This window comes from Nyctereutes procyonoides, unplaced genomic scaffold (genome assembly GCF_905146905.1).
Source record: "Nyctereutes procyonoides isolate TBG_1078 unplaced genomic scaffold, NYPRO_anot_genome, whole genome shotgun sequence".
NCBI lineage: Eukaryota > Metazoa > Chordata > Mammalia > Carnivora > Canidae > Nyctereutes > Nyctereutes procyonoides.
In genome coordinates this window covers 52,905,142-52,929,515 of record NW_026575046.1, presented here as the reverse complement: position 1 = coordinate 52,929,515, position 24,374 = coordinate 52,905,142, and the positions used below count along the sequence as shown (strand labels likewise).

General features: G+C 37.0%; 1 protein-coding gene across 1 annotated transcript in view; it reads left to right on the top strand.

Moving 5' to 3' along the window:
- Positions 1 to 24,374, top strand: part of DCP2 (decapping mRNA 2) — a 51,128-nt gene that overhangs the window by 9,467 nt on the left and 17,287 nt on the right. The window contains exons 2-7 of the mRNA XM_055325157.1: positions 6,413 to 6,564; positions 9,635 to 9,762; positions 10,210 to 10,308; positions 23,737 to 23,889; positions 24,010 to 24,122; positions 24,226 to 24,333. Coding sequence (XP_055181132.1) covers positions 6,413 to 6,564; positions 9,635 to 9,762; positions 10,210 to 10,308; positions 23,737 to 23,889; positions 24,010 to 24,122; positions 24,226 to 24,333 — 753 coding nt within the window. The remainder of the gene's footprint in view (positions 1 to 6,412; positions 6,565 to 9,634; positions 9,763 to 10,209; positions 10,309 to 23,736; positions 23,890 to 24,009; positions 24,123 to 24,225; positions 24,334 to 24,374) is intronic.

Sequence of the window (24,374 nt, the reverse complement as noted above, 5' to 3'; positions counted from 1 at the left end):
ATACCAAAGAAATTACTGCCTATGTTTTCTTCCAGGAGTTTTACAGTTTCATGTTTTACATTTAGATCTTTACTCCATTTTGAGTTTATTTTTGTGTATGGTGTTACAAAAGAGCCCAGTTTCATTCTCTTGTATGTAGATATCCAGTTTTCCTAGCACCATTTATTGAAGAGACTATCTTTTCCCATATATATTCTTGGATCCTTTGTCATAGATTAATAGACCTTGTAAATGTGGGCTTATTTCTGGGTTCTCTGTTCCATTGATGTATGTGTCTGTTTTTGTGCTAGTACCATACTATTTTGATGATTATAGCTTGGTGGTATATCTTTTTTTTTTTAAGATTTTATTTATTTATTAGAGTAAATGAGCGTAAGGGAGAGGGAGAGATTATTTATTTATTTATTTATTTATTATTATTATTTTTTATTTATGATAGTCACACAGAGAGAGAGAGAGAGAGAGAGAGAGAGAGAGAGAGAGAGAGGCAGAGACACAGGCAGAGGGAGAAGCAGGCTCCATGCACTGGGAGCCCGATGTGGGATTCGATCCCGGGTCTCCAGGATCGCGCCCTGGGCCAAAGGCAGGCGCTAAACCACTGCGCCACCCAGGGATCCCCGAGGGAGAGATTTTAAAGCAGACTCTGCACTCAGCTCAGAGCCTGATGTCGGGCTTGATCCCACAACTGCAAGATCATGAACTGAGCCAAAACCAAGAGAGCAACCAACTTGCTTAGCCAACTGAGCCACAAGGTACCCCTCTTATTTACTTATTTATTTATTTACTTACTTACTTATTTATTAGAAAGAGAGAGAGAATAAGCCTGAGCAGAGGGAGAGGGGAGAAGCAAATGCCCTGCTGAGCAGGGAGCCTGACACATATGTTGAAATGTTGCTATATGTTGAAATCTGAGATTGTGATATCTCCATCTTTCTTGTTCTTTCTCAAGAAGACTGACTGTTGAGGATCTTCTGTGGTTCCATTACAAATGTTAGGATTATTCTACCTCTGAAAAATGCTATTGGTATTTTGATATAGGAATTGCATTAAATCTATAGATTGCTTTAGGTAGTCTGGATGTTTTAAAAATATTAATTCTTCAATCCATGAGCATGGAATGTCTTTCCATTTGTGTTGGCTTTAATTTCTTTCATCAGTGTTTTATAGTTTTTAGGGTATAGATCTTTAACCTCCTTGGTTAAATTTATTACTAGGTATTTTATTTTTTTGGTGGAGTTGTAAATGAGATTTTCTTTCTTTTTTTCTTTTTAAAGGTTTTATTTATTTATTCATGAGAGACACACACACAAAGAGGCAGAGACTTAGGCAAAGGGAGAAGCAGACTCCCTGTAGGGAGCTTGATAATGGGACTTGATCCCAGGATCACGACCTGAGCCAAAAGCCACCCAGGTGCCCCTGTTTTCTTATTCTCCTTCATTATCAGTGCATGAAATGCAACAGATTTCTATATATTAACTTTGTATCCTGTAACTTTACTGAATTCATTTACTTCTAAGGGTTTTTTTTTTTGTAGACTCTTTATAGTTTTCTGTGTATAGTATATCTACATACATTGACAGTTTTATTTCTGCCTTAACCAGTTTTGATGCCTTTTATTTCTTTTTCTTGTTTGCTTCAACTAAGCCTTTGAATACTGTGTTGAATAAGTGACAGGAGTGGGCATCCTTATCTCATGTGCCCAATCTTAGAGAAAAAGCTTAGTTTTTCACCACTGAGTATGATATAAGCTGTGGATTTGTTATATATGGCCTTTATATGTTGTGGTATCCTTTCTCTAAATCCATTGTTTTTTGAGTTTTTATCATGAGTAGATGTTGAATTTTGCCAAATGCTTTTTCTGCATCTGTTGAGATGATCATATGATTTTTATCCTTCCATTTTGTTAATGTGGTGTATCATGTTGGTTGATTTGTGAATATTGAACTGTCCTTGCATCCCAGGAGTAAATCTCACTGGATAGTGGCAAAGATTCTTTTTATATATTGTTATATGTAGTTTGCTAATATTTTGTTGAGGATTTTTGTGTCTATTTATCAGGGATATTGGCCTGTAGTTTTCTTTTGTAGTGTTTTGGTATCAGGGTAATGCCTCGTAGAAAGTATTTGGAAATTTTCCTACTTGTATTTTTTGGAATAGTTTGAAGACAGTGAGGTATTAACTCTTTAAATGTTTGGTGGAATTAATTTGTCAATCAGTCTAGTCCTGGACTTTGTATTTTGGGACTTTTTCGATTACTGATTCAATTTTGTTACTAAAAATCAGTCTGTTCACATTTTCTGTTTCTTCCTGATTCACATTTGGAAGATTATAGGTTTCTAAGAATTTATCTGTTTCTTCTAAGTTGTCCAGTTTGTTGGAATATAATTTTTCATAGTAGCCTCTTAACAATCATTTGTTTTTCTGTGGTGTCAGTTCTTATTTTCTGATTTTATTTATTTGGGTCTTTTCTCTTTTTCTCTTGATGGGTCTAAAGGTTTATCAATTTTGTTTGTATTTACAAGGAACAAGCTCTTGGTTTCATTGATCTTTCTTTTTTAGTTTATCATTTATTTGTGCTCTGATCTTTATTCCCTTTTTTTCTGCTAACTTTGGGTTTGTTCCTTTTTTAATTCCTCTAGATGTAATTAATGTTAGATTATTTGAGATTCTTCTTGTTTCATGAGCAGGCCTATATTGCTATAAATTTCCCTCTTACAGCTGTTTTTGCTACATCCTAAAGATTTTGGACTGTTCTATTTTCAGTGTTACTGGTTGCCATGTATTTTTAAATTTCCTCTTTAATTTCTTCTTTGACCTATTGGTTGCTTAGTAGCATGTTGTTTAGTCTCCATGGTTTGTGTTTTTCCTAGTTTTTATTTTTTTCCTTTTATTTTTAAATTTTTTATTAAAGACTTTATTTATTTGAGAACATGTGTACAAGAGCTGGGGGAGGGGCAAAAGGAGAGGGAGAGCTGACACAGGGCTTGATCCCAGGACTGAATCTTAACCTGTGCTGAAGTCAGACACTTAACTGACTGAACCACTCAGGTGCCCTTGTAGTTTTTTTTTTTTTTTTTCTTATAATTGAGTTGTAGTTTTATACTGTTGTGGTTGGAAAAGATGCATGATATGATTTCAGCCTTAAATTTACGGAGACTTGTTTTGTAGCCTAATGTGTGATCCATCCTGGGAAATGTTTCATGGGTACTTGATAAGAATGTGTTTAAAAAAAAAAAAAAAAAAAGGAGGGATCCCTGGGTGGCGCAGCGGTTTGGCGCCTGCCTTTGGCCCAGGGTGCGATCCTGGAGATCCAGGATCGAATCCCACGTCGGGCTCCCGGTGCATGGAGCCTACTTCTCCCTCTGCCTGTGTCTCTGCCTCTCTCTCTCTGTGTGACTATCATAAATAAATAAAAAATTAAAAAAAAAAAAGGAAAAGAATATGTACTCTATTATGGGATGGAATATTCTGTATGTATATGTTAAGTCCATTTGGTCTGTTTTTTTTTTTTAAATTTTATTTTTATTTTATTTTATGATAATCACACAGGGAGAGAGAGAGAGGCAGAGACACAGGCAGAGGGAGAAGCAGGCTCCATGCACCGGGAGCCCGACGTGGGATTTGATCCCAGGTCTCCAGGATCATGCCCTGGGCCAAAGGCAGGCGCCAAACTGCTGCGCCACCCAGGGATCCCCCATTTGGTCTGTTGTGACATTCAAAGACACTATTTCCTTACTGAATTTTTTTTTTTTTTTTTTTTTTTGCCTGCATGATCTATCATTCAGTATATGTGAGTGGGGTGTTCACATTCCCTGTTGTATTACTGTCAATTTCTCCTATGTCTGTTAATACTTGCTTTATTTAGGTGCTTCAGTGTTGGGTACATATATTTACAATTGTTATATCTTTTTTTTTTTATTGATACTTTTACCATTAGGTAATGCCCTTCTTTGTCTCTTGTTACAGTATTTGTTTTGAGGTCTGTTTTGTCTTATATATATATATATAAGTATTCCTGGTCTCCCCTCCCCACTTTCATTTGCATAGACTATCTGTTTTCCATCTCATCACTTTCAGTCAATAGGTATCTTTAGGTCTGAAGTAAGTCTTTTGTAAGCAGCGTATAGCTGAGTCTTCTTTTGTTGTTGTTTATTCTGTCACCCTATGTCATTCGTTTGGAGCCTTTAGACCATTTACATTTAAAGTATTCTCCAATATATATAAAAAATAATAATAGTAATTCTCAATGGACTATACTACTCAGCCATCAAAAAAAAAAAAAAAGCTTGCCATTTTCAACAACGTGGATGGAACTAGAGGGTATTGTGCTGAGTGAAATAAGTCAGTCAGAGGGGCACCTGGGTGGCTTGGTGGTTGAGAGTCTGCTTTTGGCTCAGATCCGGATCCCAGGGTTCTGGGATTGAGTCCCACATTGAGCACCCCATGGGGAGTCTGCTTCTCCCTCTGCCTGCCTACATCTCTGCCTCTTTCTCTGTGTCTCTCATGAATAAAGAAATAAAATCTTAAAAAAAAAAAGTGAATCAGTTAAAGACAATTATATGATCTCATTCATATGGAATTTAAGAAACAAAACAGGAGCATAGGGGAAGGGAAGGAAAAATAAACAAGATGAAATCAGAGAGGGAGACAAACCATGAGAGACTCTTAATCATAGGAAACAAACAGGGTTGCTGGAGGGGTGGGATGGGGAATGGGGTAACTGGGTGATGAACATTAGAGTGGGCATGTGATATAATGAGCACTTGGTATTATATAAGACTGAATCACTGAACTCTACCTCTGAAATTAATACTATGTGTTAATTAGTTGAATTTTAAAAAGCTGAAAATTAATTATTGGTAGGTGTGTACTTGCATTTTGTTAATTGCTTTCCAGTTGTTATGCAGTTGCTCTCTGTTTGGTCTTCTTGCTCTTTCCTTGTGCTGAGGACTTTCTTTGGTGTTAAATTTGGCTTTCTTTCTTACTTTACTGTGCCTATTACAGGTTTTTGATTTGTAGTTACCCTGAGATTCATATATAACCTCCTAAATGTATAGCATGCTTCAGTTGATCACTTCAGTTTGAACACATTCTAAAAGAATTTCATTTTTACCATTCCTCATGCTTTATGTATATGTTGTCATATTTTACATCTTTTTGTTTTGTGAGTCTCCTTAACTAATTTTTTAGATACAATTGATTTGACTACTTTTGTCTTTCAACCTTCATGTTAGCTTTATAAGTGATTGCTCTGTTACTTTTAGTGTATGTTTGCTTTTACTTACGAAATTTTTTTTCCTTTCATAATTTTTTTTTCTAATTATGGCTTTTTCTTTTATACTTAGAGAAGTCTCTAGTATTCTTTAAGGCTGGTTTAATGGTGTTAAACTCCTTTCACTTTTGTGTCAGTAACTGTTTATCTTTTCTTCAATTCTGAATGATAATTTTGCCAGGTAGATTGTTCTTGGTTGTAGATTTTTTTCCTTTCAGCATTCTAAATATGTCATGCCACTCGTTTTTGGCCTGCATAGTTTTTGCTGAAAAATTAGCTGTAAATCAGCGGTTGAGTGCCTGCCTTTGGCTCAGGGAATGATCCCAGGGTCCTGAGATCGAGTCCCACATTGGGCTTCCTGCGGGGAGTCTGCTTCTCCCTCTGCCTGTGTCTCTCTGCTTCTCTCTCTGTGTCTCTTATGAATAAATAAAATCTTTTAAAAAAATGTAATACTTTATTTTTTTTAATTTTTATTTATTTATGATAGTCACACACACACACACACACACACACACACACACACAGAGAGAGGCAGAGACACAGGCAGAGGGAGAAGCAGGCTCCATGCACCGGGAGCCTGACGTGGGATTCGATCCCGGGTCTCCAGGATCGCGCCCTGGGCCAAAGGCAGGCGCTAAACCGCTGCGCCACCCAGGGATCCCCAAAAAATGTAATACTTTATTTATTTTTTTTTTTTTAAATGTAATACTTTAAAGATGAAGCAGCTAACATCATTCCTGTTTGAATGAATGAATATATTTGTATATATTAGAAAATGTTAGCAATCATGAGAGGAAATCCTACTGAAAGTTGTTTTCTTGTTCCCCTTTATATGAGCTTTTAAGATTATCTTTGTACTTGTTAACAAAGGGTAAATGGCCTCTTAAATTCTGAGTGAGATAACTGTGATAAACTTTTTTTTCCCCCAGACTCTTCTTCCCTGTGCAGCATTGGTATAGAGGTGAACATAGCTGCCTTCCAGACTCCTCTTCCTGTAGTAATTTCCCCCCAATTTTGCCTCCTTGATCAGCCCTGCTCTTGGTTTCTTTTTTATGTTGGTGGGTCAGGGATGAAGTAGTTAAATAGATTAAAATCATTGCGGTTTGTAAATGTAATTTAAATGTTTTTTGTTTTTGACAGCCGATTTATTTTGCATATTCCCAGTGAGGAAAGAGACAATGCTATCCGAGTGTGTTTTCAGATTGAACTTGCCCATTGGTTTTACTTGGATTTCTACATGCAGAACACACCAGGATTACCTCAGTGTGGGATAAGAGACTTTGCTAAAGCTGATATCCTTTTTATTACTATAATGACTGTCTTCATTATTGCTAATAAAATATTTTAGCACAGATTTCCTTTTGATTGTCTTTGAGATTTAAAACTTATTAGGTAAACATACTTGATTTCTAAAATTTGTCAAATATAAATAGTAGAATTTAATAGTATTTTAATTTTGATGTAGAGGATTCCTTGAAATATATATGGTGATTAGAATTAAATTTTATTTTCTTTCAGAAATAACCACAACCTATTTCTAGAACTGATCTGTTTTTTACTTCTTGCTGTTTCATTTAATCAGATGATCTTTATTTTTATTTTTTAATATTTTTAAAAGATTTTATTCACGAGAGACACACAGAGAGAGGTAGAGACGCAGGCAGAGGGAGAAACAGGCTCTGTGCAGGGAGCCCAATGTGGGACTAGATCCTGGGTCTCCAGGATCACGCCCTGAGCTGAATGAAGGCGGTGCTAAACCACTGAGCCACCCAGGCTACCCCAGATGATCTTTATTTTTTAAAATATTTATTTATTTATTTGAGAGAAAGAGAGCATGAGTAGGGGAAGGGGTGGGAGAGGGAGAAGCAGACTCCCCACTGAGCAGAGAGCCGAGGTGGGGCTTGATCCCAAGACTCTGGGATCATGACTTGAGCTGAAGGTAGATGCTTATTAACAAACTGAGCCACCTAGGTGCCCCAGTCAGATGATCTTTAATCAGATTGCTACCTTTCGGGATAGAGATTCTTAAATAATTTTTGAGTACTTAATATGTTAAAAGCAATGTTTTTAGTTTTGTGGCTAATACAAAGAAGTCTTTATTTTCAAAAGTCTTTTTCTCCTATTTACAAATAAGATAGAAGCTTGTTTGTTATAAAAGATAACACTTGAAAATTCAAGATTTTTTTTTATATAAATTTTTATTTATTTATGATAGTCACACAGAGAGAGAGAGAGGCAGAGACACAGAGGGAGAAGCAGGCTCCATGCACCGGGAGCCCGACGTGGGATTCGATCCCGGGTCTCCAGGATCGCGCCCTGGGCCAAAGGCAGGCGCCAAACTGCTGCGCCACCCTTAATAATTCAAGATTATTATAATTATTTTTAAAGATTTATTTATTGGGACACCTGGGTCGCTCAGTGGTTGGGTGGCTTAGTGATTACATCTGCCTTTGGCTCAGGTTATGATCCCGGGGTCCTGGGATTGGGTCCTGTGTCACACTCCTGTAGGGACCCTGCTTCTCGCTCTGCCTAGGTCTCTGCCTCTCTCTCTCTCCCTGTGTCTCTCATGAATATATAAATAAAATCTTTTTAAAAAATAAAGTTTCTATTTTCTATTATTTTTCTTTACCCACAAATTCACTGTATTGTGCTAGAATTGGAGTAAGAATGAAAATAGCCATTGTACTTATTAGCCCCCCATAATTTTCTTTGAGCTCCATGAAATAAGCCCTCCCTCGTCCAGGTCATTGTAGAAAATGAATGAAACACTTTGTTCTAATGACGGTTACCCATAAAACATTTTTGAACAAGGCTAAGGAATATTATGCTCAAAATGGTATTCAAGAAGCTTTATTTGGTAGGATAGGTTAAACCATAGAATGGGCTGTCAAATAACTTGAGATCATAGCAATAAGGTCCTAAACCATAGTGAAGGACTACAAAGAATGAAGAGACATTTTAGTTCCGAAATGATCAAGCTGTTTGATTAAATAGAAAGAAGTAAATGAGGAATCAAAAAGGTTATCATCTAAGATCATGGTAGGATTTTGGAGGGAGATTTACTGTCTAAAATATATCTAGAGCAGATTTTTCATGTTTATGCAAAAAATGTCAGTATAAAAAGGGAAAGTAAAAAAACGATTTTTTTCTTAATGCATATAATACAAGTGGACATGTGCTTCAAATTCTTTAATCAGTGTAACCTATATTTTAGAACTACAATTGACCCTTGAACAATATGGGCATTGGGGTCCTGACATTCTGTGTAGTAAAATGTGTGTGTAATTTTTGACTCCCCAGAACTTAACTGCTAATAGCCTACTATTGACCAGAAGCCTTACTGATAAAATAGTTTATTAATTCCTATTTTGCATGTGATATGTATTATATACTGTATTCTCAAAGTAAACTAAGCTAGAGAAAAGAAAATGTCATTAAAACCATAATGAGGAGGAGATACATTTACAGTTTTGTACTGTACTTACTGAAAAAAAAATCTGCATATAAGTGGACCCTTGCATTTCAAACCTGTGTTGTTCAAGCGTCACCTATACTGTGTAAAGGCCCAGTAACTTGGGGTACCTGGGTAGCTCAGACGTTGAGCGTCTGCTTTCAGCTCAGGGCGTGATCCCAGGGTCCTGGGATCAAGTTCCACATCAGGCTCTCCACAGGGCCTGCTTATTCCTCTGCTTACGTCTCTGCCACTCTGTGTCTCTCAAAAAAAAATAAATAAATAAATAAAAAATCTAAATAAATAAATAAATAAATGGCCCAGTAACTTGGGATCATGACCTGAGCCGAGGGCAGACACTTAACCAGCTGAGCCACCCAGGCTCCCCTTAAAATGTTTTAATTATATAAGCAATTAAATCATGTACTTGGTAAAGACATTCAAGAGTAAGTGGTGGTATACTTCATCCCTAGTGTTAATCACGTTTTACTTGTTTTGATGTTTTCTAGTTTTCACTATTGTATATGTATACTGTACTTTTGTTTCTTGCTCTCATTTAGTATGACTAAGAGACTCCTGAGTGAGACTAAGTATTGACTCCTGATGTGGTGAATTCGACTCAGTATTTGAGTTGTTCACATGGTCCTGAATTTATTCATGTTAACTTGGAAATCTAAGACTTTGATTATGCAAAGCTTACCTGATCTGTGTCTCGGCTAAATGCAGAAGTTAGCAGTGAGTTGTTCAGGAGAAAACCAATGTGGGGAAAAAAGCAAGGAGGAGAAATTTAGGTGAGGATTTGAGTAATTTCATATAATATTCATAGTTGTTTTAAGTAGATTTGTATCTGTATATAATAAGTACTTAAGCTGTATTTAGAGAGAAAGGAGCTTCCTTAACACTATGTATACTCTTCAGTCATTGTCCGTTTTTGCTGCCTCAAGGTGAAGATGTGGAAAAAATTTTGGATGAATGGAAGGAATATAAAATGGGAGTACCAACCTATGGTGCAATTATTCTTGATGAGACGCTTGAAAATGTGAGTGTAATAAAAGATTTTTAGTGCAACCATCAGCTCTTTTCATCTTATTTGTAAAATATATGTTATTTATATAATGCTCTAAAGTGAGGTTTTAAAATAGACTTTTAGTGCTGAAAGGCCAAATATTGCATATTTTGTCTGCATTCTGGGTCTTAATATTTTATAATTGTAGTATGACTTATTGCAAAGAAATGTGATTTAATTGTTGAAGAAATACCTTAAAATGAGCAGAATGCCTTTCTTCACACTAGTAGTATAGTCAGACTATTGGAAGATATCAAAACCAAGATCTATACAAAATTATTGGTGATAACAGTTACTTGAAGTAAGGAAAAAGATACCTTTGACTTTTTTTTTTTTTTTTTTTTTTGATACCTTTGACTTTTAGAAAGGAGTGTGAGAAAGGAGGGCAAGTTTTATTTTTACCTCTGCTCATTTTTATAGGTACTACTGGTTCAGGGGTATCTAGCAAAATCAGGCTGGGGATTTCCAAAAGGAAAAGTAAACAAAGAAGAAGCTCCTCATGATTGTGCTGCTAGAGAGGTGAGTTACTGCAGTTTGAAACAGTAACATTTGCTAATCATGCTTTGAGTGTGCTTTTTAAGCCATGGTGACTTACTGTTTGGACCATCTAATGTTTCTAGAACTTGACTGCATGAAGTAACTTATCTTTTATAATGATTCTTTTGTCCATATCTCTGTCATTTATTCTTCCCTTATTTCTATTTTCTTTTTTGCCCATTTTTAATTATCACTAATTCCTTCCTATTTTGATGATACAGTGTCTACCTTTTTTTAAGAATTGGATTTGCAATTGGTAAAACATTTTGGCAATTACAATGCTTGTTTTATGTTTTATAGTCTTGGCTTCCAGACAAGTACACAATTTGGGCTTTCCTAAGAAATTTACATTTGTTACTTAAAACCCTCTCTAGTTTCCTATTGCCTATGATTCTTTTCAGTATTGAAACTCCCTCTCTAATCCCCAACATAAAATTTAGCTATTCCTAAATTTATTTGCCTTTATTCTCAGTCAAAAGAATTTATTCTCTTTGCATTCGACTGCTTTGTTTCAGTCTCTAAACTTTGCTAATATATTGCCATGACTGGAAGGTTCTTTCTTCTTCCCTGCCTATTCAAGTCCTAGCTAGACCCAGCTTAAATTATCCTTTTTCCCTGAAGGATTGCCACCAGCTAGCTCTGTATACAGGACCTGAATTTCTTATTTGTAAAATGAGGTTTAGAGTGATTTTCTTTTTAATTGAAGAATAGTTTACAAATGGTTACATTAGTTTCAGATGTACAATCTAGGAATTCAGCAGTTCTAAACATTATATTATGCTCATCACAAGTGTAGCTATCATTTGTCACCATCAAAGTTCTTAAAATACCATTGGCTGTATTCCCTACATGGTACCTTTCATCCCTGTGTCTTACTCATTCCATAATTGGAATTCTGTGTATCCCACTCCTCTTCATCCATTTTGCCCATTCCCCAACATGCTACCCTGTGGCAACTGTCAATTCTCTATTTATGAGTCTGTTTCTGCTTTTGGTTTGTTTTGTTTTTTAGATTACACATAAGTGAAATCATATGGTAATGTCTTTCTCTAACTTATTTCACCCAATGTAATACTCTCTAGTTCCCATCCATGTTGTTGCAGATGACAAAATCTCATTCTTTTTTATGATGGATAGTCCTCTGGTGTGTGTGTGTGTGTTTGTGTACACATCAGATCTTTATTCCGTCATCTCTCAGTGGACACTGGGTTGCTTCCATGTCTTGGCTATTATAAATAATGCTGTAATAAACATAGTGCATATACCTTTTTCAATTAGTGTTTTCATATTCTTTGGGTAAATACGTAGTAGTGGAATTACTGGATCATGTGGTATTTTTATTTTTAATGTTTTGAGGGACCTCCAACACTGTTATGCACAATGGTGGCACCCGTTTGTATCCCACCAACAGTGCATGGGGGTTTCTTTTTCTCCGCATGTTCACCAGCACTTGTTATTTCTTGTTGTTTTGAATCTAGCCATTCTGTAGAGTGGATAATTTCTAAAGTTCATTCTTTTTTTTTTTAAAGGTTTAATTTTTATTTATTTATGATAGTCACACACACACACAGAAAGAGAGAGAGAGAGAGAGAGAGAGAGAGGCAGAGACACAGGCAGAGGGAGAAGCAGGCTCTATGCACCGGGAGCCCGATGTGGGATTCGATCCCGGGTCTCCAGGATCGCGCCCTGGGCCAAAGGCAGGCGCCAAACCGCTGCGCCACCCAGGGATCCCTCTAAAGTTCATTCTTAATTAAAATTCTATTTAAAAATTTAGCCAGCGAACTCTACCCTACAGTAGTGTCTGAACTTTAACAACAGCTATCATCTAGAGATTTACTTGGCATTAATTATATAGTACCTGTGATACATTGTGTACTGTATTCTTATTTAGCAGTTCCTTGTCATTTATCACATTACATCTTATCCTTGAAATTTAGACATTGAGCTATAAAAACATGATATAATGGGAAGAAATCTAGTCTAGGAGTTGAAAGATTTTTGTTCCAGTAGAGTTCTCGTATGTTAGTCAATAGCCTAACCCTGTCCCACTAGCCTAAGCCTGTCCCACTTAATTTCTCTGTAGGATACACATTTATTAAGAAGAGTTACTTAAGGGAGCCTGAGTGGCTTAGTGGTTGGGCAGCTGCCTTCAGCTCAGGTTGTGATCCCAAGATCCAGGATCGAGTCCCGCATAGGGCTCCTGTGAAGAGCCGGCTTCTCCATCTGCCTATGTCTCTGCCCCCTTCTCTTGCTCTGTCTCTGTCTCTCATGAATAAATAAGTAAATCTTTAAAAAAAAAAAAAGAGTTACTTAAGGGCTTCATAACTAGAAGTAAAAGTAAGTATCTTTAAAATCCAAAGTGATAATGATTAACTTTGAGATATTTTGAGATGGCAATATGGATTTTGTGGCATATCTCATTTGGATTTTTTTCTTTTGTTTTCTTTTGACTCAGTGTTTTCCTGCAGCAGTGTTCAATGCTTGATTTAAGTTTGGATGTAATTATTAGTGAGTGATAGTAATTAAGATTTTTTTTTTTAGATTTTATTGATTTTATTTATTTTTATTTTTTATTTATTCATGAGACAGAGAGAGAGAGGCAGAGGCAGAGACACAGGCAGAGGGAGAAGCAGCTCCATGCCGGGAGCCCGACATGGGACTTGATCCCGGGACTCCAGGATCATGCCCTGGGCTGAAGGTGGCGCTAAACTGCTGAGCCACCTTGGCTGCCCAGTAATTAAGGTTCTTAAAAACCAGTAGTAGTTATTTAACATAGGAAAACCATTAGTGGTTCTTTACTTTGGAGTAGGATTTAAAAGATGAATAAAAATGCTGCATTTTAAATTTAGCTAATCTAAGTAAGCGTTTGCAGCAGCTTATATAGACAAAGCCATTGTATACAGGTAAGTGAAGGTTTATGCACACTTCTTAAAATTGAAAGCTGTTTAGGTAGTAGGTAAGAAATTGACACATAACCTAATAGCTTTCCCTTTCTTTTCTGTAGATGGTAGGAGACAAAATGGAGCAGTTGTAGAGTCTCCCTTTTATGTCCTCAAACTTTGTGGTCCTCTTGCTCAAAAGGAAGGACAAAATAGGAATCATACCATCCTACTTAGAACAATTGATGTGTAGTTCTGTATGTGGAGTTAGATTAGTTCAATAGCAGTAAGAAAATTGCCTGGGTCCAGAAAAGACACAGCATTAACTAGAAAACAGGCTAAATTTGGACTAAATTTGCTGAGATCAGCTGTCTCAGTAACAGGATCTTTTTGCAGGAACTCTGAGGAAATCAGATATTTAAACTTGCAAAACTGAAGAGAAGTACCCAAGGGATCATCTCCATGTACCACTAGAACCTTTCTTCTGACCAGTTTTGTACACTATACTGTAAAGAGTCAGGATGATGCAGAAATAAGATACTGGGGTAGTGGGGTGGTGGGGAGGAGAGAGGCAGAGGCAGTTAACCTGTATTTGTTTTCTGTTCTGGGATACTCAGATAAAAGATTGTCCTACTCATGTGCTGCTAATTTCAGTAATGATTATAGATCACATAGTTTATAAGAAAATAAATTTTATTAGGGCTTGAGGAGTGGAAGAATGGAGTGTAGATGATAGGATGCTACAGAGATGTAGCATCTCTGGGGGGATAGCATCCCCTTGTAGGGATGGATACAGCCATTATGGGAGATGATGATCTCTACTTTATAGGAGAGGAACTGAAACTGCAGTTTAGTAATATACCAGATTCTCACAGCGAGCTGCAGAACAGGGATGCAAAACCATGGTGGTTGGTCCTGGGGTCCATGTTCCTGACTACTACAATAGACAGTCAAGGAATATTTGTAAATGGGCATTTGTAAGCACAGATGAAAATGGAAGAAATTTGTGATTTTTAGGTCTATGTATTTTCTAATAACACTTACCTTTCTGATTTGAATCATTGATTTTTTTTTTTCCTGTTTTAGAGTTTTTGTCTTGCTCTGAGGAAGGCCACAAGTATTCTTAGAAACCATAGTCCCTTAATTTCAGGGAAAAACTTTTTTCATTTGATAATAAGAATTAAGCCTTCTAACCTTTGTGATCTAAGAAACATCCTGTAGCTGATAATGGAACTTGTCAGAAAAAAACTCGTCTTTAATTTTTGTGAATTTTGAGATTAGAATTTGACTCTTAATATCTGATTTTTAAATGATTACCTCTTTTACAAAGAGAGAAAAGTTTTGGGATTAAGGTTAAGCATTGCAGTCAGTGCAGTCAGGCCATAACGAAATACCACTGATAGGGTGGCTTAAGAAACAGAAATTTAGGGATCCCTGGGTGGCGCAGCGGTTTGGTGCCTGCCTTTGGCCCAGAGCGCGATCCTGGAGACCCAGGATCGAATCCCACATCAGGCTCCCAGTGCATGGAGCCTGCTTCTCCCTCTGCCTGTGTCTCTGCCTCTCTCTCTCTCTCTCTCTGTGACTATCATAAATTAATTAATTAATTAATTAAAAAAACCCAAACAAATAGAAATTTATCTCTCACAGTTCTAGAGGCTGGGAAGTCCAAGATCAAGGTGCCTGCTTATAAGGTTCCTGGTGAGGGTTCTCATCCTGGCTTGCAGGTAGCTGCTTTCTCCTTGTGTGCTTATGTGGTCTTTCCTGGGTGCCTTTGTGAGTGCAGAGTGTGTGCCATGTCTCTTCCCCTTGTTAGATTAGCACTGTCGCATTAGGTTCCCAACCTTATTACCTCATTTTACCTTTATGACTTCCTCACAGGCCCTAGCTCCAAATTTAGTCACACTGAAAGTTAGGCCTTCGGCATGAATTTTGGTGACACAAAGTTTAGTTCATAGCAGTTGCCATTTTGAATAATGAAAGTATTCAACTAGCAGTCCTAGACTTGTAGTGTGTCCTTCTGCCACTGGGTGGTACTACAATATAACAGAAGTAGTGCTGTCTGGTGGGGTAGGGGTGGGAGGTACCATCTATGTGAAGTTTTAGTTTAAAATCAGATTGTTGTTTTTTTGGAGAAGTCCATGTTAATTTCCCAGTGTTCCTTCTCATTTTCACTTGTATTAACCTAGAAGGAGGAGTCCTGTCCTAATTTTTCTAGCTGATGTTAGTTAGACTTAGGATGATGCCTTCAACACTTTTTCTTGAACTTCTAAATTATGCAATTCTATCATTACCCTTCTTTTTAAGTTGCTAGTAACATATTAATTTGGTTTGTTATAATTAGGTTAATGTTATTATTTCATTATATATGGCCATCCAGGGGTGTTTTGTTGTAGCAGAATCTGACCTATCTTAAAAGGGCTATATATGTGGGCTGAACTGAAAGAAGCAGTGGCAAATAGCCTTCTCAGGGACATGGTATGGATAATTGTCAATAGAAAGCTTAGCACCATCTTAATTAGTAGTTTCCAATCTTTGACCTTTTGGTTCACCTTTGTTAATTGGGGTCTGATTACTTTTATTCAGTAAAGTAGTAGCTTTAGGACAAAGATGTGAAAAATGTTTTCTGGATATTGTTGAAAGGTTGTATTAGGATAATCTCAGTATATTTTTATTGTTAGTTGTGAAGCACCAGTTGTTGCATAAGCAAATGATACTTGGCAGTTCATTTGCGTTTTTAGGATTTCATTTTGTTGCTTATTATTTAGCAAAACAATATATTTTATTGTAATGAAACTGACTTTAAATATGCATTTATGTGATTTAACCTTGATAGGATTTGTATGGTGGAACTTGGTAGATTTCTTGTATCTCTTCCTATAGGTTTATAAAGAACATAAGATAATAGGCAGAAAATTCACTATCTGTGCTGGTGCTTTTTGGGACTTAGGGACTTTTATCTGATACCATTTGAGAAGTTAATGCTATTCTGTGTGCCGGGAAAATGAAGTATTATAATACAAGAATGGATTTGATTCACAGAAGATGGTATTAACATTTTTGTCTTTGGTATCTTTATATGTAAGTGAGCTACTAAAAACTTTCCCTAGTAAGTATGAGAATGGATTCTTAACTTTAGAGGCAAATCAATTATTAAAACATTTTACTTATTTGAGAGGAGCATGAGAGACAGCAGAGGGTACAGATGGTGGGGGATGCGGGGGGCAGAGGGAGAGAGAACCAGAATCCCCACTGAGCAGGGAGCCTGATGTGGGGCTTGATCCCAGGATCCTGAGATAATGACCTGAGCCAAGGCAGATGCTTGACCAACTGAGCCACCCAAGGTGGCCCAGTTTTTATTTTATTATTTTAAAAAGATTATTTATTTTAGAAGAGAGAGAGAGGGAGAGCACGGGAACAGGGGGAGGGCAGAGGGAGAAAGAGAGAATCCCAGGCAGACTCTCTGCCAAATGTGGAGCCTGTTGCAGGGCTTTATATGACAACCCCTGAGATCATGACTGAGCCAAAATCAAGAGTCAGATGCTTGACTGAATGAGCTACCCAGGCACCCCTCAAGATTTATTTATATATTTAGAGAGAGAGAGTGGGAGAGTGCACACCTGCGTGTGCACAAGTGAGCACATGAAGGGAGGCAGAGGGAGAGAGCATCTTAAACAGACTCTGAGCTGTGCATGGAACCTCACACAGGATTTGATCTCACTATCCTGAGATCACAACCAGAGCCAAAACCAAGAGTCATACGCTTAACCAACCGTACCACTGAGGCATCATTTGGTTTTTATTATTACCGGTGAATAATTTAGGAGTAAATTGTAGACATAATGCATCTTAAGCCCTAAATGCTTCTGCATGTAAATTTTAAGAGCTAGTAAGTTCTCTTATGTAATCACAGTGTGATTATCAAATTCAGGATTTTAATATCGATAGGTATTATCTAATGGGCAATTGATGTTCAGATTTACTAAGCGCCCCATTATGGTCCTTTTCAACAATTCCAGCCCCCTTCCCCATCCAGGATTCTATTTCAGGCTCAGGCATTTTGTTTACATTTAATTACTACATATCTTCAGTCTCCTTTAATTTGAGAATGTTCCTCAGTCTTTCATTAATACTTAATTTATTAAGCATGTTTTTAGTTAGATACTATTTGTAACACAAAGTTAACAGGATTTGCTCACAAGGAACTTAGATTATACTGTTTACTTTCAGCATAGTTTCTCACATAGACTTACACGACTAGGTATGTATACTTATTTCTGATTATAAATACTATTCAAGGAATGAAACTAATCTGAACAATTTAATAATTTTTATATATGTATATATCTGTGAAACCACCACCCAGATCAAGATAGAGAATATTGTCAGCACCTGCTATTGCCAGTGGTTTTCTGGAGGGTTGTACCAATGTACATTCCTAACTACCTACATATGAGAGTTCTAGTTATCCAGGCCTCCATGAGAAATAGTTTTATCCCATGTTTATGGATTAGAATTAATATTGTTAAAATGGGGCAGCCCCGGTGGCGCAGCGGTTTAGCGCCGCCTGCAGCCCAGGGCCTGATCCTGGAGACCTAGGATTGAGTCCCACGTCGGGCTCCTGCATGAAGCCTGCTTCTCCCTCCTCCAGTGTCTCTGCCTCTTTCTCTCTCTCTCTGTGTCTATCATAATTAATTAATTAATTAATTAATTAATTAAAAAATATTGTTAAAATGTTAATACTAGTAAAAGCCATCTATAAATTCTGTGCAATCTGTATCAAGATTCCAGTGGCATTTTTTTTTTATAGAAACAGGAAAAAACAGTCCTACAGTTTGTTCAGAACCACAAAATATCCTGAATAACCAACACAATCCTGGAAGAACAGAGAGGGGAGTCATCACACTTATGATTTCAAGCTATACTATAAGACTTTGGTCATTAAAACAGTATGGTACTGACTTAAAAACAGAAGAATGGATCAGTGAAACAGAATTGAGAGCCCAGAAATAAACCCAAGCATGTAAGGTCAACTAATAATTGACAAAGAGACCAGAAAATACAAGAAAGATGGTCTCTTCAGTAAATGGTGCTGGGAAAATCAGACATTGACCAAAAAAATGAAATTAGACCTCTTTCTTATACCACTCATAAAAATTAACTTGAAATGGATGAAAGATTTAAATGTAATAAATGTAAGACCTAAAACCACAAAACTTCTAGAAGGAGACAAAGGAAGAAGCTCGTGGACATGTGTCTTAGCAATTTTTTGCATGTGATGCCAAAAGCACAAGCAATAAAATAAACAAGTGAGACTACATCAGACTGAAAAGCTAGAGCAAAAGAAAGCATCAACAAAATAAAAAGCCTACAGAATGGAAAAAATATTTGCAAACTATGTATATATATATATAAATATATATATAAACATATATGTAAATATATATATAAATATGTATATATATATGATAAGGGGTTAATGCCCAAAATATATAAGGAACTTCTAGACAGTGCTGGGTGACAGGCACTGAAGAGGGCACTTGACGGGATGAGCACTGGGTGTTATATGTTGGCAAATCGAACTCCAATAAATATATATATTTTATATTTTTATTATATATATCTATAATATGTCATTGATACACATATATGTGTATATATACACATATATGTATATCAATATTCCTAATAATACAATTAAAAATGAACAAAAGACCAGAATAGACATTTTCCCAAAGAAGATACACAAGTGACCAGCAAGTAAATGAAAAGATATTCAACATCACTAGTCATTAGGGAAATTGCAAATCAAAACCACAGTGAGAGGGAAAAAAAAACACAATAAGCTATCACCTCACACCTGTTAGAATGGCCATTATCAAAAAGATAAGAAAGGACCAGTGTGCGAGGATGTGGAGAAAAGGGAACCCTTTTGTACTGGTGGTGAGATTGATTGCAAACTGATATACTCACTATGGAAAACAGTATGGATGTTTCTCAAAAAATAGAACTACTATGTGATCCAGCATTCCACTTCTGGCAATGTATTCAAAGGAAACTAAAACTCTAATTTGAAAAAATACTGTACTCCATGATCATAGTGTTATTTACAGTAGCTAAGAAATGGAAACAACCTAAGTGTCCGTTGACAGGTAAATGGATAAAGAAGTTGTAGGGTGTGTGTGTATATATATATAGACTGCACAAAAATGGATATTATTCGGCCATTAAATAAGGAAATCCTGCCATTTGTGCAACATACATGGACCTTGAGGGCATTGTGTTAAGTGAAATAAATCAGAGAAAGACAAATACTGTATGATCTCAGTTATATGTGGAATCTGAAAAGAAAAAATAAAGCAGTCCCAGAAAAAGAGATCAGATTTGTTGTTCCCAGAAGTGAGGGGATGGGGATAGGGAGAATTGGAGAAAAACTATCAAAAGGCACAAACTTTGTAGCTCAGCTACAAAGTACAAAACAGAAGTTTGTACTTTCCGTTATAGTTAAGTACTAGGGATGTAATATACAGCATGATGACTCCAGGTAACCACTGCTGTATGATATATATGTTTGCTAAGTGAGAGTAGATCTTAAGAGTTCTCATCACAAGGAAAAAAATGTTCTGCTTTTTCTTTTTATTGTATCTATATGAGGCAATAATTGCTAACTAAAGGTGGTAATCATTTAACAATATATATAAGTCGAACCATTCTGCTGTATGCTTTAAGCTTATGCAGTAGTATATGTCAATTATATCTCCATAAACATACAATTTTTTTTAAAAGATTTTATTTATTTATTTATGAGAGACACAGAAAGAGAGAAGTAGAGACACAGGCAGAGGGAGAAACAGGCCCTATGCAGGGAGCCTGATGTGGGACTTCATCCCAGGTCTCCAGGATCACGCCCTGAGCTGACGGCAGGTGCTAAACTGCTGAGCCACCCAGACATCCCAACGTACAAAAAAATCTTATGACATTTGACAGTATATACAAATATCAAATCATTGTATCATAATTTTGAAACTAATGTTATTCATTAATTATATCTTGCTTTAAAAAATTTAGCCATTTTGCTGGGAATGTAATGCTTTATCATTGTATTTTTCATTTTCCTGAAGCTTAATGATGTTGAGCACATTGTCATGTTCTTATTGCCCATTTAAATGTCTTCTTTATTAAGTACCCACTTATATGTTATCTGCTTTTTAAAAGTTGGGTTACGGGGATCCCTGGGTGGCGCAGCGGTTTGGCGCCTGCCTTTGGCCCAGGGCGCGATCCTGGAGACCCGGGATTGAATCCCATATCGGGCTCCCGGTGCATGGAGCCTGCTTCTCCCTCTGCCTGTGTCTCTGCCTCTCTCTCTCTCTCTCTGTGACTATCATAAATAAATAAATTTAAAAAAAAATAAAAGTTGGGTTACTTATTTTATTTTTATAAAGATTTTTATTCATTTGAGAGAGAGAACATGCGCAAGCATGAATGGCGTGAGGGCAGAGGGAGAAGCAGACATCCTGTTGGGCAGGTAGTCTGATGTGGGGCTCCAGGATCATGACCTGAGCAGAAAGATGCTGGAACAACTAAGTCACCCGGCTGCCCTGGTTACTTGTTGATACATAGGACTTTCTCATATATTTTAGATTGTATTGTGAATGTCTTCTGGTTGAAGTCTTCCCTTTGATGAAGAAGACAGGTTTCAAAAAAAAAAAAAAAAGACCACCAGTTTCATGTATCATTGATGTGCAAACATTTGGTTTTCCAGTCTTTTTTTTTAAGTGCCCGTCTTAATTGTTACACCTATAAATCTAATATCCATCAAAGTTGATTTTTAATCAAAAATATTTTTAAGCTCTGTCTCAAGCAGTAGAGTAGACCTTTGTTTTAAGTAAAAGGAAAACCGAAGCATCTGGATTTTGCTTTAATGGGAACATCAGATAGCATATATGCATTGTGAAATAAATCCACATGATTGATGATTTTAATTATATTGTCTTGTGTATATAAATATTAAGATTTGGAGAGATGTGAAACCATGACATCTGTCACTGAGCTTCAGAATCTTATTCTGGGAAAGATACACAGTTTTGCTGTGTTTGAATGTCATTGATCACATTTAATAGATTGTTTCTGTGTTTTCCTACAATACCAGATGTTAGATATAAAGAAACAGAACTAGAGAACTCCTTTTTTCAGTATCACATATGTACTTAGGTACCCAGTCTGACATTTCCAGAAGGAGGAAATACAACTAATGTTTCTCCTTTTCTATATACCAAGAACATTTTTCAAGTGAGTATATTCACCTAGTTTTGGTATTGTTGTTGTTTTAATGAGGAACAGGAGGTTTAGCATACTTAGGAATTTATAGAAATGGTGACAGAAATGAGTTGGGTGTTGTGGAGGAGCTTAAGTTGAAAGTCCTAGACTATACATGTCTGAGAGAAGGATACCTGTGCCTTTTTTGAGGAATGTGGAAAAAGGTATATGAGCTGACAAAGAGGGAAGCGACAAATGAGTAGAAATAGTTCCTTCACACCTATATCAAGAGATTCAGGCCTGTCCGTGTGTTTTAACATCTTCTGTCCCACTGGTTGGTTAGGAGGTGCTGAAACCAGAGGAAAGGAGAGCAACTGCAGGATAAAAGATCCACAGTGGGTTCTAGCTACTGAGCATTCAAACCCTTTTTGATTGGTGGGGATGAAGTGGGGAAGAAGTGGAGAAGAGCTTTGTCAGAATAATACAAATGTTATTTGAGGGAGAACTTTAAGGCCAGAAGAGACCAGTGGTTTTTTATTTTATGCAGAAGCCTTTATACAGCCTGTAAAAAGCCTGGGCTTTTTATACAGAAGCCCAGTATGTTAATCAGAGTGGTTTCTCTGGTTGAGGGAAGAGGTAAAGATGAGATGTAACATCAGTTCTTGGAATTTATGTTCTCCCAGTTCCTCCTCTGACCCTGGGGCACTGCTGAGGGAAGGCCATTTTAGAACCCATGAGTCTGTTTTACTAGTTTTCAGTTCTTTTCCATTCACCTCCCTGCGACCCAGGGGGTTGTATCTGTACTTTTGGAATCTGTCCGTTTAAATGTTAGCATTAATCACAGTCAGTTTTCATGTTTGAGAAACAGTTTTATTTGCATAAGATAATTTTTAGTGTGTAGCTTGGTTTACACGTAGATTTGTAGATGGCCGTGAATAATATCCATATGTGGTCCCAGTGGTGTACTCTGCACAGACTGGGAACTGCTGCTGTATTCTAACATTGTAAGAGTTCCAGAATCAATTACAATGTATGTGTGTGTTGGAAGGGGAGTGGCATTCCTCAGACCAGCAAGCAATTGTCAGACATTGGATGGGTGTCCTACAATTCAACTCAATTCTGACTCTACCTGGAAATGGCATCAGATTCCACAGGTTAAGGGCTCTCAGACCTACAAGACTGCCATTTATTTCAGATGACATTGCAAGTCCAGGCTGTCATCTGTGCTTCTAACCTAGATTCCAAAGACCTCTTCTTTTTGGGTTTGATTAATTCACTAGAGTGGTTCTCAGAACTGAGAGAAACATTTTACATACTTGATCGCAGGTGTATTTAAAAGGATCTATGGGGCAGCCCGGGTGGCTCAGCAGTTTAGCACCACCTTCAGCCCAGGGTGTGATCCTGGAGACCCGGGATCAAGTCCCACGTCCGGTTCTCTGCGTGAAGCCTGCTTCTCCCTCTGCCTGTGTCTCTGCCTCTCTCTCTCTGTGTGTCTCTCATGAATAAATAAATAAAATCTTAAAAAAAATAATAATAAAAAAAGAGGATCTATAACTCAAGAACACCCAGATGGAAAAGCTGCAGAGGGCATGATATGGGGAAAGGGTGTGAAACTTCTTTGTTGTCTCCTAGTGTACTACTCTTCCACAATTTCTGCATTCACCCACCTGGACGTTGTGTGTCTGTCCCCCGCCCTTGGGTTTTTATGGAGCCTGCTTTATGTTAGGCAGGGTTGGTTGAATCATTGGGTGTTGACCATTGAGCTCAATCTCCAGCCTTTTCCCCCTTTGTGGAAGATGGGAGGGCGGGGTAGGCGTTAAGGGTGGACTGAAAGTTCTAATCTTCTATTCCCTTGGTTGGTTGTCCTGGCAGTCAGCCACCCATATTTAGGTGGGGTCCAAAAGTCACCTCAGTAATGCAACAAAAGAATACCTTGGTTGCTTTCATCCATTAGGAAATTCCAAAGGTTTTAGGAGCTTTGTACCAGAAAGGGGATGAAAATTAAATAATATGTATTCTTTTTGTAAATCACAGTGTCCCACATCTTCCTTCATTGAATAGGTGAAGAATTTAGGCTTAGATACATAAAAGGGTTTATCTATAGTTGAACAGTTCAGAGCTAAGAACTAGGTCCTAGAATATTCTGATTTCTTGCCCAATGTTTTCATGCCTTTAATTGCCTGGATATTTCTGAGTTTTTGCTTTGAAATAAATTTAATGTACTGGAGAGCTAACAGCAACAAATGAAAATCATCATCCAAATGTGTCAAATTTCCAGGTCTTTGAAGAAACTGGTTTTGATATCAAAGATTATATTTGTAAGGATGATTACATTGAACTTCGAATCAATGACCAGCTTGCTCGTTTGTACATCATTCCAGGAATTCCAAAAGACACAAAATTTAACCCGAAAACCAGAAGAGAAATTCGGGTATGTAATTGAAAGTATTTTCAGATTGCTGGATAGTATCCCAATTTAGTGAAGTAGGAGATTGCTTTTAGAAACTCCTTGATGATAATTAACTAAATGAATTATTTTCTTGTGTCTCAGAACATTGAGTGGTTCTCCATTGAGAAATTGCCCTGTCATAGAAATGATATGACCCCAAAATCCAAACTTGGTTTGGCACCTAACAAATTTTTTATGGCCATTCCCTTTATCAGGTATGATCCTATTTCTTAAAATACAAAACTAACCTTCATAATTCTGATAGTTTTTTTTTTTATGTAGCCAAGTTTTAAGAGCGAATTCTTAATGTTTCCATAGGCCTTTAAGGGACTGGCTTTCGCGGAGATTTGGAGATTCCTCAGACAGTGACAATGGATTTTCCTCAGTTGGTAGTACACCAGCTAAACCCACTGTGGAAAAATTGAGGTAAAGAAATATATTCATAGGATTCCTACTTTCTGATAGTT